Raw genomic sequence first — 21,378 nt, forward strand, 5'->3', positions numbered from 1 at the left:
AAAAGCAACAAACAAAAAAACAGACAAAAAACAAAAACAAAAAAAAACAAAAAAACAAAAAAGCAACAAAAAAACAAGCAAAAAGATAAACAAACAAAAACAAAACAACAAAACAAACAAAAAAATGCATTTCGAAAACAAAAAACAAACACCTAGTGAGGAACGCTAAGCCATTCTTCCACCATGCAAACTCACTCTGCCCTGTGCCATGTAGGAAAATGTTTTTGATTGGTTTAGGTTTTATAAAAAGAATACTCATTTAGTGGCCCCAAATCTTTATTGACACCGGAGATGTGGGTGTTAAATCTCAGAATGAGTTTCTTTTCATATTGTCTTTTTTTTGTTTTGTTTTGCTGTGTCCGAAAGTTGGAGGCTATAAAGATGCATTTGGTGTTGTCTCTGCTGTGGGCTGGGAAGGTATAGTACATTGCTATGGTGTGCTGTGAGGATTCATTCTTAGTTGTTTGTTTGTGGATGTTGAATATTGATTCTATAATAATACGTACGCAATCTGCATGAATGAAAATTCATGCTTAAACGTATTGTACGACCGGACAACGCCGGACTGCCAGCTTGTATATACATACAGTGATTTCCATGGTGGTGTGAACTTCCAATACCGTACCACACCCCTAACACGAAACTGCGAATAAAATATTAAAAAACTCGTAATTTCTCTTTTTAAAAGTGGGTTGTTTATTTTCTTTATGGGTTATACTTCCAAAATAAACTATTAAAGTCGTTTAAAAAGTAATAGAAATATTTTTTTTTATTAAAAAAAAAAAAACTAATGAAATTAATTGAATTTTACGAGTTCAGTATTTTTCAATTTTTAAACTTTAAAAATCTATCAAAATTTTTCTATTGATTCAATTTTTACGATATTTTCAGGGTCAATGTGAAATTTTATGCTCTTTCCAAAAAACCGAATATAATATTTTAGACAAACGTGTTTTTTTAATTCACGCCCCCCCCCATTTTCAAGTGTCTATTAAAAAGTAAATAATTAATTTACTCACCAAAGTTCTATATATCACAAATTGAATATAAAAGATCAATTAATAATATATTCAAATTTAAAACACAAAAAAAGTAGTGTTTTTAGAAATTTACCTGTAAAGTCCGAAGTTTAAAACCTTTTTTTTTTTAAAACCACGTTGTTTGTTTTTCTTTTTTTTTGTTATTTAAATGAAACCTTGGTCCTTGCTCCTTTAATTGAAAAAAAAATTAGGGCTTGAATTACATTTTTCGAGGAGTTATAAGCTTGGAAAGACGGGGTGGAATTATTCAATATTTTTCACGAAATTTCTGACACACCTACCGTATCAGTGGTGGATTTTTAACCACCAGCGCTTTAAGTCAAAACACTTGCTGAGAACCCAAACGATATTTTCTGTTGCTGCCGTTACTGTAACGGTTGCTACATTGTATACTGAAGCGCAAGAACTATGTTTTGTGAAGCCAGCAAATTTGATGCAATATATTATGTAGACTACATTGAGACTGTCACAGGTGAGCGAGGGGGGCCTAAGTTGAATGTTTGTGTTTATCTTTACACGTCACCACGTTAAAGAGACGCTTGTTATAAAAACACAACTATAAAACAGAAACGTTATACACGGCTATATGACGATATTATTCAGATTCACCATTGAAGGATGCAGAAGAAAATCGACCCAGCCGTTTTCGAGTCCATAAGGAATGAACTCACACAGGAACAAACAAAGTTCCTTTTATATAATAGTAAAGATGCTATGATAAAAATATATTTTTAGAAATGTTATATTTTTTTATAAAATATGTTATAATCGAAATAAATTTTTAGAAATATTTTATTTTTTAATAAAATATGCTATAATCGAAATATATTTTTTAGAAATGTGTTATTTTTTAATAAAATATGTCATAATCAAAATATATTTTTAGAAGTGTTTTAATTTTTAATAAAATATGCTATAATCAAAATATATTTATAGAAGTGTTATATTTTTTATAAAATATGTTATAATCGAAATACATTTTTAGAATTTTTTTTTTAAAATAAAATATGCTATAATCGAAATATGTTTTTAGAAATGTTATAATTTTTATAAAATATGTTATAATCGAAATATGTTTGGAAATGTTTTATTTTTTATAATAAAATATTCTATAATCGAAATATATTTTTTAGAAATGTGTTATTTTTTAATAAAATATGTCATAATCAGAATATATTTAAAAAAATGTTTTATTTTTTAATAAAATACGATGTTAGCAAAATATACTTTTAGAAATGTTTTATTTTTAATAAAACATGTTTTAATAAAAATATATATTTAGAAATGTTTTATTTTTAATAAAATATGCTATAATCTAAATATATTTTTAGAAATGTGTTATTTTTTAATAAAATATGTCATAATCAGAATATATTTTTAGAAATGTGTTATTTTTTTAATAAAATATGTCATAATCAGAATATATTTTTAGAAATGTGTTATTTTTTAATAAAATATGTCATAATCAGAATATATTTTTAGAAATGTTTTATTTTTTTATAAAATATGTTTTAATCAAAAAATATATATTTAGAAATGTTTTATTTTTAATAAAATATGCTATAATGTAAATATACTTTTAGAAATGTGTTATTTTTTAATAAAATATGTCATAATCAGAATATATTTTTAGAAGTGTTTTATTTTTTAATAAAATACGATGTTGTCAAAATATACTTTTAGAAATGTTTTATTTTAAATAAAACATGTTTTAATCAAAATATATATTTATAAATGTTTTATTTTTTAATAAAATATGCTATAATCTAAATATATTTTTAGAAATGTGTTATTTTTTAATAAAATATGTCATAATCAGAATATATTTTTAGAAATGTTTTATTTTTTTATAAAATATGTTTTAATCAAAAATATATATTTAGAAATGTTTTATTTTTAATAAAATATGCTATAATGTAAATATACTTTTAGAAATGTGTTATTTTTTAATAAAATATGTCATAATCAGAATATATTTTTAGAAGTGTTTTATTTTTTAATAAAATACGATGTTGTCAAAATATACTTTTAGAAATGTTTTATTTTAAATAAAACATGTTTTAATCAAAATATATATTTATAAATGTTTTATTTTTTAATAAAATACGATGTTATCAAAATATATGTTTAGAAATGTTTTATTTTTAATAAAATATGTTTTAATCAAAATATGTTTTATTTTTTAATAAAATATGCTATAATCGAAATATATTTTTTAGAAATGTGTTATTTTTTAATAAAATATGTTATAATCAGAATATATTTTTAGAAGTGTTTTATTTTTTAATAAAATACGATGTTATCAAAATATATTTTTAGAAATGTTTTATCTTTTAATAAAATATATTATAATCAAAATATATTTTTTAGTCTTGATTTTGAGACTTTTTCCCTAGAATCTTTTAATATAATAAAAAAGTACATTTTTCAAATATACATTAAAAGTCGTCTTTTCTTTGAATAGAAATTCTCGTGGCGCCAGAATTAACCTTACTTTTTAATCCATGTTTCTGTGCAACCCCAAGTTGATCTGTTAATCCATTATATAAAATGTATGTTAGTATGTGTGTATGTTACTATATGTCTGAACGTACGTTTAAAATCCTTATTTCGAAGGCTCGTGATGTCACAACTAACGCGTTTTCCTTTTATTTTTTACTTCCTTTTCCTTTTTCACGTTACAAGTTCGAGCCTGGCTACTGCGGCTATTTTTTTTTCACTTGCACGGATACTCGCTATTATTTTAGTTGCTTTTTTTTAGGGGGTTGGTTGATTAATAGCCTTAATATACCACCTCTGCACACCCGGGCAATGCCGCGTACCCATGCTAGTCTATAATAAGGAAAAAAAACCCAGTTATCTTTCTGAAACCCCATTTGACGAAATTCTACATATTTGTTTCATTTCAAAATTTAGTGCATAATTGACGCGATCGGAAGCAAATTTCGTCAAGTGCGGTTTCTGTCATCTCACACGATCCAAAAAATAAACAGTTGAAGATGAATGGCCCAAATCAACAACTCCACCAGATAAGCAACTGTTGTCTTCACAGGGATACTAATCGAAGTATTTAAGGTGAAGTCCCAGCGCTGCTTTAAGCTCTTCTTTTTTTACGTTCAAACGACAACTAAACCAAAAACCCAATCCGCCATGTCTCTACTTGGGATGTTAATGTCTCTTACACTTGTGGCGTCCACCTCAGCCGTTTGTTGCATACCCGAGAAGTACACCACCTGGCTCCGGTCCACTTCCTATATCAGCGGAAGTATATACAGGGTAAGATTACTCCATTTATATCATTTTATTATTGGAATCCTTTGAGATGAGTAATTTGTTTATTTGTTTGTTTGTTTATTTGTATATTTATTTATTTATTTGTATATTTATTTGTTTGTTTATTTATTTGTTTATTTATTTATTTGTTTATTAATTTATTTGTTTATTTGTTTGTTTATTTATTTGTTTTTTAAAATTTATTTTTATTTATTTATTTGTTTATTTATTTATTTGTTTATTTATTTGTTTATTTATTTATTTTTTTATTTATTTATTTGTTTGTTTATTTATTTGTTTGTTTATTTGTTTGTTTTTTAAAATTTATTTTTTATTTATTTATTTATTTGTTTGTTTATTTGTTTGTTTATTTGTTTGTTTATTTATTTATTTGTTTATTTGTTTATTTATTTGTTTTTTAAAATTTATTTTTTATTTATTTATTTGTTTATTTATTTATTTGTTTATTTATTTGTTTATTTATTTTTTATTTATTTATTTGTTTGTTTATTTGTTTGTTTATTTGTTTGTTTATTTGTTTGTTTATTTATTTATTTGTTTATTTGTTTGTTTATTTATTTATTTGTTTATTTGTTTGTTTATTTATTTATTTGTTTATTTGTTTGTTTATTTATTTGTTTTTTAAAATTTATTTTTTATTTATTTATTTGTTTATTTATTTATTTGTTTATTTATTTGTTTATTTATTTATTTTTTATTTATTTATTTGTTTGTTTATTTATTTGTTTGTTTATTTATTTATTTGTATATTTATTTATTTGTATATTTGTATATTTATTTATTTGTTTATTTGTTTATTTATTTATTTGTATATTTATTTGTATATTTATTTATTTATTTGTATGTTTATTTATTTATTTGTATATTATTTATTTTTTATTTATTTATTCATTTGTTTATTTATTTATTTATTTATTTATTTGTTTATTTATTTTTTATTTATTTGTTTATTTGTTTATTTATTTGTGTATTTATTTGTTTATTTGGTTATTTATTTATTTATTTTTTTTATTTGTTTATCTTTTTGTTTTTTTATTTATTTGTTTATTTGTTTGTTTATTTATTTATTGGTTTATTTGTGTATTTATTTATTTATTTGTTTATTTATTTGTTTATTTTTTTGTTTGTTTATTTATTTATTTGTTTATTTGTTTATTTATTTATTTGTTTATTTGTTTATTTGTTTATTTGTTTATTTATTTATTTATTAATTTGTTTATTTATTTGTTTATTTTTTATTTGTGTGTTTATTGGTTTGTTTATTTGTTTATTCATTTATTTATTTATTTGTTTATTTGTTTATTTATTTATTTGTTTATTTGTTTATCTTTTTGTTTTTTATTTATTTGTTTATTTATTTATTTGTTTATTTGTTTGTTTATTTATTTATTGGTTTATTTGTGTATTTATTTATTTATTTGTTTATTTATTTGTTTATTTTTTTGTTTGTTTATTTATTTACTTGTTTATTTGTTTATTTATTTATTTGTTTATTTGTTTATTTGTTTATTTATTAATTTGTTTATTTATTTGTTTATTTTTTATTTGTGTGTTTATTGGTTTGTTTATTTGTTTATTTATTTATTTATTTATTTGTTTATTTGTTTATTTATTTATTTGTTTATTTGTTTATTTATTTGTGGACTGTTATTCCCATCTTCATAATTGTTGTTTCACAACGATTCAGTCAAATATTCCTCTGTTAACCACTCGAGGAAGGCACAGGAGTAGTTGGCTTCTTTTTTTACAAGGTAGTCACCACTTATCAAGGCCCGGAAGCCACTCGGGGATAAGGGTTATTGCGTGTACAGTAATCAATGGGACAGTATCGTAGTAATAGTTAGTATTGGAGATTTGATAAAGTGTCTTTACTTAAGGGGGCAGTTCATCAGGAATTTGTTTATGTTAGACTTGAAGACATCCAAGTTGTAGTCAGGTGGGAAACAGGCAAGCGCCAGAGAGTTCTACTGGCGTGCACTTCTAAGAAAGAAGCTTTGTTCATGGAATCTACATTTTGGTTTTGGCACAGATAAAGAGTAGGGAAAATTTTTAACAGTGGTTTCAGCTAGACAGGTGTTTATCGTGAAATATTGGTGAGGGGGGACCAGAGATTGGAGTTCAGACGAGCACCTACCATAGAAGTAACGATAAAACAAAGACAGCAACCTCTCTCCCACAGAAGAGACGTTGCGAGCCTATCTTTGTTTTATCGTAATTTCCATGGCAAGTGCTCGTCTGAGATCCAGTCTCTGGTCCCCCCTCACCAATCTTTCACGATAAACACCAGACTAGCTTAAACCACTGTCATTAATTTTCCCCACTCTTTATCTGTGCCTAAATCAAAACGTAGATTCCATGAACAAAGCTTCTTTCTTAGAACTTCACACCTGTGGAACTCTCTGGCGCTTGCCTGTTTCCCACCTGACTACAACTTGGATGTCTTCAAGTCCAACATAAACAAATTCCTGATGAACCGCCCCTTTAAGTAAGACACTTTATCAAATCTCCGATACTAACGATTACTACGATACTTGATTACTGTACTCACAATAACCTTTATCCCCGAGTCGCTTCTGGGCCTTGATAAGTGGTGACTTCCATGTAAAAAAAAAAACAAACAAACAAAAAAACCTTGTCTCCGGAAAACTTGTACCCGGAAAACTCGTCCCTTTTGCTAGGTAGGAAAACTGGTCCCTTATTGAATAAATATCGATTAAAAACACATTTTATGACCGTTCTTGAAGAAGATATTGTTTTTAAAAGAGAATACACATCCCATAATATTTTTGTAAAAATATTTTTAATTGTTTACTGTTGTTTTAAAAAAATTAAATTAATTTTTCTAAGTTTTAGTTTTCTACATAGCGTTAAAAGTTTTTAGTGTTTCACCTTATTTGAAAGAGTTTATTTAGTTAAAAAAAAAGAAGTAATGTCGAGTGTTACTTATAAACAAAAAATGTCTGCCGTAAGAGGATCACGTCTTAGGAGTCTCGATAATTGCTCAAAAATAGAAAATTAAAGAAAATACTGAGGTAGATATAGTTTTAAAACGAGTCCCCCACCTCCAAAAGAAAATAAATTTGTATATTTTTAGGTGATAAGACACGTCCCATAATATTTGAAAAAAAAAAATATTTTTACATGTTTATTGTTTAAAAAAAATTAAATTAATTTTTCTAAATTTTCGTTTTCTACCTAGCTTTGAAAATTTTTAGTGTTTCAACTTATTTGAAAGAGTTTATTTAGTGAAAACAAAAAGTAATGTCGAGTATTAAAAATAGTGAAAGTTGAGTCTTCAAACATAATTCGGAAATGTTTTACCACGGAATTCCCTTCCGAAAGCACTGTGTTTTGAAAGAAATTTTGAAGTTTTTTTTAAGAAAAGAACATTTTACAAGGTAAAATGATAAAATTGTCACCCTACAGCTTTATTTTTTTAAATTTTATTGAAAAAAAAATCAGTTCAGGTAATTGATTATGTAGTAGATCTGATATCTATTCAATGTAGCCGCCTTCCGCCTCAATCACCACCTTGATACGAGTCTGGAACTGGAAGCATGCCTTTTTTCACTGTTTGTTTATTAGAAGGGAGATACACTCATGGGAATTTGATGGATGGTTGGGTGTTAGGAAGAAGATGTACACACGGCAATTTGACGGATTAATGCTTCTCAGGCCCAAATTTTCAACCAACTGATATCGTCTTTGATCACTATAATATAAGTATTTGTGATCCCCAAAAACGCCCTGTTTGGATAGCATTCTCGCTGTAGTTACGTGTCAATGGTGTTTTATTCGATCATCGTTGTTTCACCGGATTCATCTGACTTTGATTGCACCTGTGTAACCTTTTGCAGAAAATGACTTTTCAAACATCAGACTTTTAACTTTTTCTTTATTAATATCAGATTTAGATTAATTAAAACCTTTTTCTGATAGTTCCAAGTTTGTTGTTTTTATACTCAGATGCCTGTCAGGTTTATAATTTTTATTCAAGTGACCCTTTCGCATGGCGATATCAAACGTCGTGATTTACACATTTAAAAAAAAAAAAAATCACTTCTTTTTTTTTTCGTTTAGAGCGAAGGTGTTCAATATTTTGATGCAACACTCAAAAAGACCGCCACTTTTACGAAAATCACGCGGGATGACGGAAGTTCATCCACATCAAAGGTTTATCAGGATCTCCACTCGGTAAGTTGAACCAATATTCTTGATACAACCTAATAAGAGAAAGCTGTATCACAGTGCCTCAGTGTGGGTAGACAGTGAGAGTGTTTCAAGCTCGTGTAATATAAAGTCCGACTAGAGCACAATAGTGATTTTTTTTGCATTCTTTATTGTGTAATATGTTGTTGCTTTTCCCTTGTTGCCCTTGAAGATTCATCATGACGATGATGATGATTATTATGATCATCATCATCATCGTCATGATGAAAGCGACAGTGGTTTATGCCTTCTTGGCCAGGGAGACAAGATCAAAGTGTAGAAAAAAAAATGTTTTAAACAATTGTGTTCTAAGTAGGACGCCCCCCCCCTGTACGAAAGGGTGAATGCGGTATTATGGTGAAAGAAGATACTAGCTAAGAGAAACGTTTGTTTAGTTCTGGAGTGACAAGCATGACCAACGACCCCCTCCCGGCCCTATTGAATTGGCCTTGTACCTAAGTTTTTTGTTCAGTTTGAACTTACTTTATAATTTTAGCCGGAATAAAGGATTTAATATTTCAAAGTGTAGTATCTGTTCTTCAGTAAAAGCAATCAGTTTTAGTCAATGTGGGGGCAACTCTTCATATCAGACAATTGCTATTTATTTATTTGGACCTCGCCAGAGTGCCCCCTTGGGGGAGCTGGTTTCTCCCCCACTTTAAAAGCAACCCTGTGTATCATTTGCTTTCGTGGGGAAGCAAATAAATACCGGCTAAAGACATGGACTGACAACCTAAGTGTGCAAAGTTCGAATCCAGTTTGTTTCACAGAAATATTTTCACTTAGGGATGTTGGCAACCTTCACGTGGTTCTTCCTGTAAGTACGAGGTGTCTTCAATAAGTTTCCAAACTTTCTTCGTATCGGTAGTTTTATTTATAGTGCACACATCAAACTCTAGTCACCTTCGAAGTAATCTCCTTTGACTGCAATGCATTTGTACTGTTCCAACAACTCCGGGAAATACCCATGGGTGTCTTCTTGTGGCAGCGTGTCAATGATCCTCGCCACAGCCTCTTTCACCTTTTCAATTCTCTCATAACGACAGCCTCTAACATTTTCCTTGAGCTTAGGGAATAACCAAAAGTCACAGGGAGCAAGGTCTGGACTATAGGGAGGGTGAGGAACTGTCTTGATGCCCATCTTGGTCAAATAGTCTGATTTTCGCTGAGCACCCTTGGGATAGAATTTGCACAAGACTTCCACATCTTAAGTTATGTGCAAATAATTGTGTGTACAGTTCCCACACTGACATCAAACTGTGCACTTATTGTCTCTATAGACACACGACGGTCCTTATCCATGAAATTCTTTATTTGGCCAATCAACTTTGATGTTCTGATTTCTTTACTCTTCCCACATCTCTCATCATCTATCACAGACTCCCTGCCTTCCTTGAATCTCTTATGTCACTCAGAAACTGATGCTTGATTCATGCAAGATGGTCCAAAAGCAATCTGAAGCATTCCATACGTTTCTGTGGATTTTTTTCCAAGTTTAAAACAGAATTGTATTGCATATCGTTCTTCTGTACGCAATAACATATTGAATTTTGAAGGCAACTTAATATCTTTAAAGAAAGAATTCTGGCTAGAAGCGAATGCAGCAATAACCATCTGATTCATTATGTGGATGATGATCAACAACAGTCATCATCATCATCATCATCATCTGTTTGTAGTCATGGTGACCATTGGGGCACCAAATGTTTCAAACCCTCCGATTTCCCACCTTTCTGAGCGTGTTCTGCTCCAATCCCTTTCTTTGTCTCTCTCTGTGCAGCTGATTTCAGGATACCATTTGCAACAACTGCTGATCGTGTGATTTCATTTTCTAACCATAGTCAAATGGTGCCCATATGTGCCGTCCTCGGTTCTCCCCTTCCTCATCTGTAATGTGGGCCTCTTGAAAATTCAATATGTTATTGCTATACATCTTTGTGTCTGTAGGTATATATCCACACACACACACACACACACACACACACACACACACACACACACACACACACACACACACACACACACACACACACACACACACACAGGGTGTCCGTAAAGTTACCATACAGTCTTACAAGTGGCATGCTTGATTAAATAAACCTGTAAAAAAAAATAAATATTAACTATTAATACAAATATAATACAATAAAACAATAGGACTGTATAGTAACTTTACGGACATCCTGTATATCTACAGACACTGGTGCTTCATATTTACGTATTTATATAGTCTCACTTCTTGCACTTCTTGCACATAAGCACGAAACACTAATGTCTGTAGGTATTAAAATATTGACCATCATCTCTTGCCCTGATAATTGCTTAAGCATGAAGCACAGGTGTCTGCAGGTATTATGAATCGTTTTACTCACTATTAAAATAGCTCTATGTTATCTATACCTATTGAGCTTATTATATAACTACAGTACAATGAGCGCTGTTGTCTTTTAATAGTATTAATACATTTACTAGTACATTAAAATAAACTCTGCACTTTAGATTCTAGGTAGGGTGCGCCAGAGTCTGATCTGCTCTAACGGGGTTGGCTTAGGGAGAGCGGTATGATGTTGAAAGACGCAAGTCAAATAACATAACTGAAGATACCCTCCGGGGATAAGGAAATTTAGAAGTGCGTATATATATATATATATATATATATATATATATATATATATATATATATATATATATATATATATATGTATAAGGAATAAAAAAAATGTACCAGCGGTGGTTGACGTTATGTTTAAAGAAAAAATAGAAAAAACCGAATGAAATTATTAAAAAATCAACGTTTCGTCCTTGTCTCAGAGGACATCTTCAGGATAATTGAAATAAAAATGTGATAAAAGAAAAAGTCATAGATCGTGCGAAAAAAGACAGTTTTTTAAAATCCAACCCTAAAGTGCATATTCGTCCTTTCCCGACATGGGTTGGATTTTAAAAAACTGTCTCTTTTTTCGCACGATCTATGACTTTTTCTTTTATCACATTTTTATTTCAATTATCCTGAAGATGTCCTCTGAGACAAGGACGAAACGTTGATTTTTTAATAATTTCATTCGGTTTTTTCTATTTTTTCTTTAAACATATATATATATATATATATATATATATTTGTATGTATATATATATAATATGCATGTATATATGTATATCTATCTATCTATCTATATATATATATATATATATATATATATATATATATAAATATATTTTAGTCATCGACATACAGACGTGTTTCGCTGTTTCACAACTCATCAGTGCCGCTAGACTAACACCTCTCCCAAGCCGAGGATCGAACCTAGAATCGTCGTGATGACAGTCGGCAGTCCTACCCCCTGACTACGGAATCGGGGGCCGAAATTATACTGTCCGAATGTCTATTTAAATAAACATCCGTCCGCCACTCGTAAAGGGCTCAAACGTGTTTGTAAACAAACCGCGAGCTTCGCATTTTTTCAGCTAAATTAAGTAGCGAGTAAGATAATTTACGATAGTGCTCTACCCAAGAGGGGGGCTTTATAAATATATTTTAGTCATCGACATACAGACCTGTTTCGTTGTTTCACAACTCATCAGTGCCGCTAGACTATATATATATATATATATATATATATATATATATATATATATATATATATATATATATATATATACTAGCAAAGATACCCGCGCATCGCACGGGACTTTTCTCCACACTTAGGTACACGATTTGTGGGCACCTTTCCAGTAAGTGGATGTTGTAAGAGGGAAGTAAATTTCAAATCGATGCTTAAATCTTATCTAACACATTGAATACTGAAAACTGCCACAATCAGATCATATCAGTTTTTCATCATATCCTTTTGTAGAATTTTTCATTGAAGAGCCTTGTGGTAAACTACATTTCTGGTTCTTTGATTTGGAGCCAGAATGTAGAGTTTTTCTGAACTTCCTGTCCTGATGGAGACATAGAACATACCGTGTCTGAAGCAGTCTGATGTCAGGTCTATGCCAATGGTTTGTCTTTTATTTATGCTCATTGCAAAACACACCTTCACAGGAAACATTTCTAGATAGTACAATTACAACAACGCCCCAACATCCCCCGACAGCGGCCGACATCCCCCCCGCCCCAATATAAACAAAATTTTTTTTTGGGGGGGGGTCAACGTGTGGGTGCTCATGTTAGGTTAAATTATCACAGAAAAGTGATCCCCCACTTTATTGAAACTAACATTTCTTCAAAAAGTCCCATGGTCCAGGAGTTCATACCATGCAAACGGTAAATTTGCGACGGGTTTGATTATCAGATTTGGTGGTCAAAAGAAAAAAATCGGTTTGTGTTAAAAAAAGAAAATAAATGTTTTTTTTATCATAAAAATAATTATTTGTCCAATCATGAGAAAGTGAAAGAAGGCCTGGGGTCATTTTTTTTGGCTCGTTTGGCTCTTTTTTGGTGTTTTTTTTAGTAAATGCACGGGCGGTCATCTTGCTTGCCAAACTGTAGTGATTTTATTGGATACTGAATGTCTTCAAATATGAATAATTACTCGTTTGCACAAGAAATAAATGCAATATTTGTTCTCACCGCCCCCCCCCAAAAAAAACTTCTAAATGTCGATAATTCAAAGGTGAATGCCGAGGGGTCGGTAAACCAAAAAAATACCATAATTATACCATAGCAATGTATGTGATACCATATATGGTAAAAAAATTATATTTTATATTAAATCTATATAATTATAAAACTCAAATGACCTTGTAACGGGTATTGTAACCCAACATCCGGTTTACGACTTCCGGTTGCGTATGCGTACATAAACATAAACTCATAACACCGTAAACAAATAAACATAAATCGCTACTTTTGCAGAATTTGACTTGCGCACTAAAATATTAACGCTATTATTTAGGAATTATTATTTAACATGGGAAGGGTGGGGATGTTTTCCAACTATCCTGTATTAAACTATGCTGTCACAATTGTCTTGCAAATAAATCAACTTTAACCCGTTGACAACGTATTGTTTTACTGTGTACGTTTTCAGCGTCCCAATTGTTTTTTTTTCGAGTTTACATTATCCAAATAAAAAAAACTGTTAATACTTTTTGCATTTTCTTTTTACATCGTTTATTTCCGTATTACGTTTAAGTTATTTTAACGCAATTTTGTTACAAATAAATCTACATTAACCCGTTGGCAACCATAAGAGCATTTTACAACGTATTGTTTTACTGTGTACGTTTTCAGCGTCACAATTTCCACTTATTTCAGAAACAAAAGATACCAATTTTTAACAATGTTGAATTGAAGAGAAGATTCATCATAGAGCAGTAGTAGAAGGGCGTGCGTCCACCAGAAATATCTAAGTTGGGGAAAAACCTCAAAATCAACAAAATGTTCATAAAAAGGATGATTGATCGTTACCTGGGAATTTCGTCAATCAAAGATAGACAAAGATCCACAGCTAAAGAACAAGTAAACTCATTAAAAAATGTTAGGAAAAAAAAAATCAGGCGAAATCCGAAAAGTTCTATGAGATAAATAGTTAACAAAGCACAAACCTCACCAAAGACTATTCAAAGTAAATGTCGAAGTGACCCACAGATGTCACCCTATAAGCTCCAAAAGCGACTCATCAGAATCGACTCTTGTTAAACCGCATCAGGCACGATCAACAACAGCTCCTTTTTTTTAAATTTTTTTATCATTTATTTATTTTTTTACTCATGTTCACCCCTTACAAAGCAAATCGCCACTTGGAAGTAAGGGGCTACTATTTGGGGCCATGTCGATTAACAAGATATTTGTTTATGTTACATTTAAACTTCTGCATATCAGTACAGCCATGGAAGCAGGCAGCAGAAAGGGAATTCCAAAGTCTAGCTGTTCGAGGGAAGAAACTATTAGAATAGAAAGCTTTCTGGCATTTAGGGACAACAACAGTGAAGGGGTGAGATCTTATTGCTAAGCGGGTTTGTTGGGGATATGTACGTCGAGGGGATACAAGTGAAACGAGTTCATCAGAACACATTCCATTAAAATATTTGTAAAACAGACACAGTTATGCAACATTGTGGCGATGGGACAGGGGCTGGAGCTTGGTTGATAAAGTGGGACTGATTAAATTGACAACTCCTTTTTGGACTTTATTTAAGAGGGAGAGACTAGTGGTAAATGCACCAGCCCATACGTGGCAAAAATACTCCATGCTTGGGCGAATGGTGGCCTTGTAGAGGTACAAGATACTCTCAGCTGTGAGTAGTCTTCTAGCTTGATAGAGGGAACCCACCTTCTTTGCAGCAGCCTTTGCAATGTCCTCTATGTATTTGTTCCAGTTCATATTGCCTGCAAATGTTAGGCCGAAGAGTTTGAAGATAGAATTCTCAGGTAGGGTGCTATTTGTCATGGGTATCGGTGGTTGGAGAGGCGTCATGTAATTGTTAAAGGAGAACAGCTTAGTCTTACTCGCATTAAATGTTAATATCCATTTGCGGCCCCATTCCACGACGGTCTGGAAGTTATTTTCTAACGATTCTGCCATTATCTTAGATTTATATACATCTGTTCTTTCCTCATCTTAACGGGTGAAAACAATCTCACAAACGTCAAAATGGTTGAGTCTTTATAGGAAGTCGTGAGGCTCAAGTACCTGATAATGCAGAAAAGGTTTACCCAACGCAGCATCCACCATCAGTGATGGTTTGAGCAGCTATTTCTGAAAGAGGGAAATCTCCACTTGTTTTTCATCTCTCAAGGAATCAAGATTAAGCAATAGACTTCGTAGCCTAGTGTGGGATGCTTTTTTCTCTTCCCTGCAACGTCTCTCCCACAGGAGAGACGTTGCGAGCCTGTCTTTGTTTTTTTTTGTTATTTCCATGGCAAGTGCTCATCTGAGCTCCAATCTCTGGTCCCCACTCACGAATATTTCACGAAAAACACCCGTCTAGCTGAAACTACTGTTAATAATTTTCCCCACTTTTTATCTGTGCCAAAATCAAAACATAGATTCCATGAACAAAGCTTCTTTCTTAGAAGTGCACACCTGTGGAACTCTCTTCCGTTTGGCTGTTTCCCACCTGACTACAACCTGGATGTCTTCAAGTCCAATATAAACAAATTCCTGATGATATATATACATAGTCTTTTTTGGAAAAAGAAATCCAGCAGAGTGCTCAATTATAAGGAAAATCTGAAAATAAGAGCGTATTTATATTTTGTTTACAGAAAGTTTTTAGATGAGACAAGTCATTGATATCGTCAGTTTCAAACCCAATAATTAAGACGGTTTTAGATACCCATTTTAGAAACCGACGGTACCAATGACTTATCTCATCTAAAAACTTTCTGTAAACCATATATATATATATATATATATAAAAAATGAATTCATTTTTCCCATCTGATTTTGTCCTTAATAGTAGGATTGAAAAGCAAGATATTTCATGCAAATTTAATATGCACAAACTGCAGCCCATTATCTGAGGTGTATTATAGGCCTATTACCGCTACACTTCCTCGATAATCGTGGATTCCTATATTTTTTCTGGTGAGAGTTCACAGCCAGAATCCGTTAGAATCAACGGAAGCTGTAAAATCTTTTCTCTCTAATAAATTCCTCCTACCCCCATTTCCACTTACACCGTTGCCGATCCGTTCACAGGGGACAGCAAGAAGAAACACCGATTTGGATTCGTAGTTGCTTACAAAAAAAATGGAATGGCATTTTCACGTGCCCTTTCCGTCTATGTTTTCTACTAGGTGAAACGAACCATTGGATTTAAGCTCATCGAAGGTTTATTTTCGTAGTTGAATAAAAAAAAAAAGGGGAATGGACTGGGTGAAACGCACCATTGGATTTTTTCGCTTTTCCCTGTGATTTTTTTGTTTTTTTTCTCCTTTTCTTTACATTTTTGTTTATCCCATTGTTTTAAAAAAGTTTTACGCCCGCTTTTTTGTTTGTTTTGTTTTTAATTAATTTAAGTCCATACAGTGAATCGGATATGATTTGAACAATTGGAGAAAATAGAACCCGACACCTCTTCCCCCTCTCTATACCGTTGTTGATCTTGTGTCACATCAAAATGAATCTGTTCCTTTTTCTTTATCAGGGAGAGGTTTTCACTCTAGTTGGAGACACCTGTATCAAGGCGGTTGCGCCAAGTATCAATGCAGATAAGCCTAACTGTTTCCCAAGTATGTATTCAAATTTCTAAAACACTATTCCCCCCTCCCCCATTGTTGTGGTTAATCGATTGTCGAGATCGTTGGGGTTTAAAGTTTGATTGTTTGGATTTTTACGACATATCAACACTTTTTAAGTTCGAATTCTTTATGTCTTCAAATATTTATTTATGGTGTTTGGTTTGGGTGTTTGGTTTTACGTCATAACAACCCTTTTCCAGATTAATTAATGTCGATTCCAGTAATTTTGGTAAATATGAGGTGCCTCCAATAAGTTTCCAGACTTTTTTTTTGTACAGTCGTTTCAAATTGTCGTAGACTCTTGAAAATTAAATATGTTATGCTATACATCCTATGAGATGACTGACCAATTTTTATGGTTTCAGGTTCAAATGAGCAGCTACAGTAAGAATTGGAATACACCCTACTAAAGCCTTATTGTCACAGCTGGTGAATTTAAAAAATGCAATATGGTCGTGAGGACAGTTTAGAAGAATGATATACAATAAAATTCGTTATTAAATTTATAAAAAAATGCCACAGAAACGTATGCATTAGACTGTTTCTGAATAATGTTGTATGAATCGAATATCAGTTTTTGAGTGGCATAAGGGATTCTAGGAAAGAAGGGAGTATGTAAGGGTTGATGAGAGGTGCGGGAGGAGTAAGGAAGTAAGTACAATAGAGTTGATTGGCCAAATAAAGAATTTCATGGATAAGGACCGTCGTGAGTTTATAGAGACAATAAGTGCAAAGTTTGATGTCAGTGTGGGAACTGTAAACACAATTATTCGCAAAGATTTGGAGATGCGAAAAATTTGTTCAAAGTTTGTCCCAAGAATGCCTCATCCTTGTCACATACTATTTGACCAAGATGGGTATCAAGACAGTTCCTCATCCTCCCTATAGTCCAGACATTGCTCCTTGTAACTTTTTGTTATTCCCTAAGCTCAAGGAAAACTTTAGAGGCTGTTGTTATGAAACAATTGAGGAGATGAAAAAGGCTGTGATGAAAAATATCGGTAAAAAAGTAGAACAATGGACAATGGGAAATATTAAACATTCCAGAATGAAAAAAATGATTATATAAAATGATAACAGAAAGCGAATTACAGAAAGAGAGAGAGAGAGAGAGAGAGAGAGAGAGAGAGAGAGAGAGAGAGAACAAACTGACACATTTTCTTCACTGCCAAACATCCACACCCATGCCACGCGCCTTCAGTGATGTCACAATCTCATATTGAAATCGAAAATGTCATTGAAATAAACAAAATATTTTATACCCCAAATGTGTGTTGTTATTTTGCTGCCAAGTGTATATATCGAGACAGTGACAAAAGTCAATTTTTAGAAATTATATATACTGAAAAGCACATTGGACGACCAAGCGCAGCAAATGCAGGTATGATCTATCGACCTTTATTAATCCTGGTATTCTTAAATGACTTCCCTGTTAAAATATTGTCTTACACAAGAATACTTGCCGATGACATTATGATTTATAAAAAACATGAGGCAATGATGAGAACACTAGAAAACGACCTCAGTCAGTCGGAAGTGGAATGAGGTCGAAAGCAGATGATAAGATTTAATGCTACTAAGACTAAACTCCTTTCCTTTAGCAACTAGAAAAATCTTCTCAACCATCGACTGCAATGACAAATAACAGCTTGCCTGAGAGAATGTCTTTCAAACTCCTCGCCTTAACATTCACAACCAACATGAATTGGAACAAATACGTTGAGGGTATTGTTAAGCTGCTGCAAAGTAGGTGGGCTCCCTCTATCGTGTTAGAAAATAACAGACCATCTGTCTCTAGTCTCTCACTCTTAGGCAATGTCCAAACAAAAGTCTCATATCTAATTAGTCCCTCACTATCAGCTAGTCTTAAACCTCTGTCCCATCGCCACAAGTTGCCTCCTGTGCCTGTTTTTTCAACTACGTTAATGGAATGTTCTCTGAGAGACATACATTTCGTGCCTCCATTGACGCAAATACTCGACAAGCAGAAAAATCACACCCCTTCACTGTTGAACACCATAAGTGCCTTCTACTTTAATAGTTCCTTCTTCGGATTGCTGGACTTTAGCATTCCCTCTCTATTTCCTGCTTCCCTGGCTGTACTGACAGACAGAAGATTAAATGTAAAGTGAACAAACATTGCACTGCTCAACTCCCTACAGTAATCTGCGTAAAATGCTCACAAATTATAGTCCGTTGTGTTCAACTGGCAATATGCGTTGTTGAATATATATATATATATATATATATATATATATATCAAGTGGCAATATGTGTTGCTGAGTATATATATATATATATATATATATATATATATATATATATATACTCGACAGCGCATATTGCCATTTGAACACAACGGACTATAATTTGTGAGCATTTTCAGAATCAACCAGTGAAAAATTCTAAAACACTCCATTTTATACACATTGGCACACACACACACACACACACACACACACACACACACACACACACACACACATGTTATGTTTGACGTTCATCTTCGTCGCCAACTGTTATGTTTGCAGGTTGAACCAAATAACGTATAAGGCAATACAAATGAAGACTCAAACAAACGTAGATCAATAAGAAGTGTATTAGGAAAAGTATATTTACAGTATATTTACCTAATGGTTGTCAAGTAAGAGAGTCTTGGCTGGAGAACAAATCTGCTCTCGGCTCAGCCTTCGGTGGTTTCTGGTTAACACACACTCAGACTAATCGAGTCTTGCTATTTATGTGTAATATTATCCACATATGTAAATGAGTGGGTGCTACCACAACAATATATATGACAAACACCTCCATGAAACTCCAACGTGTGCCAATGTGTATAAAATGGAGTGTTTTAGAATTTTGCATCGGGCTGATTCTTAAAATCACTTGAGGATTTTGGAGTCGATCTCCATTCTCTTACGCACACCTTCTCTCTGTCGACAGAAAGAATTTGTTAGGTCATTAAACATATTTGCGGATATATTTTAACTCTCCCCGTTCTCCCCAATTGTACAGATATTTTACATAATTAATAATATTTTGTGAATATTTTATTTTATTCGTATTCCCACTCGTCCTTCCTTTTTTTCTTCTCTCCATTCGATAAAAAAAAAATCTACACGTACACCCCATTAAGTCTGCTCTTGCGAGATATTTTATTTATTTATTTTTTTTATAAATCAACGATTAACTCCTGATGAGTCTTTTGATAAAAGGGGCCTCTCGGGTTTTACAATCTATAAGTTTTGTGCCGCTCTTTCTCTTTCTCTCCCCTTCTCTCTCTCTCTCTACATATATATATATATATATATATATATATATGAAAAATTTAAAAAATGCGAGAGATGATATAATTATTTCCACAGCTACACAATGTCGTAGCACACAAAAGCCATGGCAGCTAACAAATCTGAATGCCAGTGTTTTTTCAACTTCTTACTATTCTTTCTTCCTCTTCTCTGTTCTCTCTCTTTTCCATTTTCCCTTTCTTTTTCTTAACACTTCCTGGTTTAATTTAAATTTTAGCACTTCCTTATTTGTTACTTAAAAAAACGTTTTATCTTAAAAAACTTGAACTTCACTTCTTTATGATATGATGTTTTTTCCTTGAAGCTGTAATTTATCCTGGACATTTATAATTCTTTTTTCTCATGGAATACCAATGGATTTTTAATGGATTCATTTCGGATTTATCCTGTTCTGGATTTTACCGTTTTTCTCATTAAATTTTATCATATCCCTTTATTTATTAATAAAATATATATAATAATATACTAATATACTAGTTATAATATATTAACATGCTATTGGTAACAATATATATTATATAGTAATTTATAATAACATAATAATATACAATTCATTACAAAATAATACTATTTATGATGACATAATAATATATAATTTAGATTAATATACTAATGTACTATTTATAATATACTAGCGGGCGTACCCGGCGTTGCCCGGATATGTGTAGGTTGCGTAGTAAGGAATCCGGGGGGGGGGGATAAAAAAGTGGTAGCAGCAGGCTCGAACTCCTAACGCAAAGGAGAAAAAGAAGTTAAAATAAAAACGTATTCTCTTAGCCGATGTCTCCGTAGCAAAACCGGAAGTCGCGAAGGTTGAAATAAAAACTAGTCAATCAAAAGGAGATGATGCCTTGCGAAAATATCAGCGAAACAAGCGACCCCTCCGTGTAAAAAACTGGCCAGATGAAGGTGAAGGAATAAATGACTTTTGCCAATTGTTCGATAAAAAAAATTTAGTAGGAAGGTAGGATTGAACCCCGAAGCCTTGACGTGAAGGTGGAAATGAAAGGGAAAAAAGCCAGACACCTAACCGTCTCGACCACGAGGGAAAGGAACTGAGAAGGGCGTTAAGTGAATGTTTATGAAGCGAAATAAACTGGTGCGAGGAAGTGGCGTGGTTTCTGACCTAGTTTTGCGCTGCAAGCCAGATCATTCACTTTTCGAAGTGGCGAGCTGGCAAAAGTCGGGCAAATTAAATACACACGCGACCCCTGTTCGTAACTCTGAGATATTATCATTTAGACGTGATATAAAAAGTTTACAGGAGTAAGCCGACCGATCGCTTCTTGGAAAAAAAACTTTCGCGGACATCCACAAAAAGCTAACATGCATACAT

The 21,378-nt window shown here is 32.0% G+C and overlaps 1 protein-coding gene across 1 annotated transcript in view; it reads left to right on the top strand.

Annotated features, from left to right (window-relative positions):
- Positions 1 to 4,129: 4,129 nt before the first annotated feature.
- The window catches only part of LOC145265771 (uncharacterized), a 28,634-nt gene continuing 11,385 nt past the window's right edge, over positions 4,130 to 21,378 (top strand). The window contains exons 1-3 of the mRNA XM_080121817.1: positions 4,130 to 4,316; positions 8,415 to 8,528; positions 16,641 to 16,725. Coding sequence (XP_079977943.1) covers positions 4,191 to 4,316; positions 8,415 to 8,528; positions 16,641 to 16,725 — 325 coding nt within the window. The 5' untranslated portion in view covers positions 4,130 to 4,190. The remainder of the gene's footprint in view (positions 4,317 to 8,414; positions 8,529 to 16,640; positions 16,726 to 21,378) is intronic.

Source organism: Euprymna scolopes, chromosome 40, assembly GCF_053919585.1.
Source record: "Euprymna scolopes isolate OS-2025 chromosome 40, ASM5391958v1, whole genome shotgun sequence".
In the NCBI taxonomy this organism is placed as follows: domain Eukaryota; kingdom Metazoa; phylum Mollusca; class Cephalopoda; order Sepiida; family Sepiolidae; genus Euprymna; species Euprymna scolopes.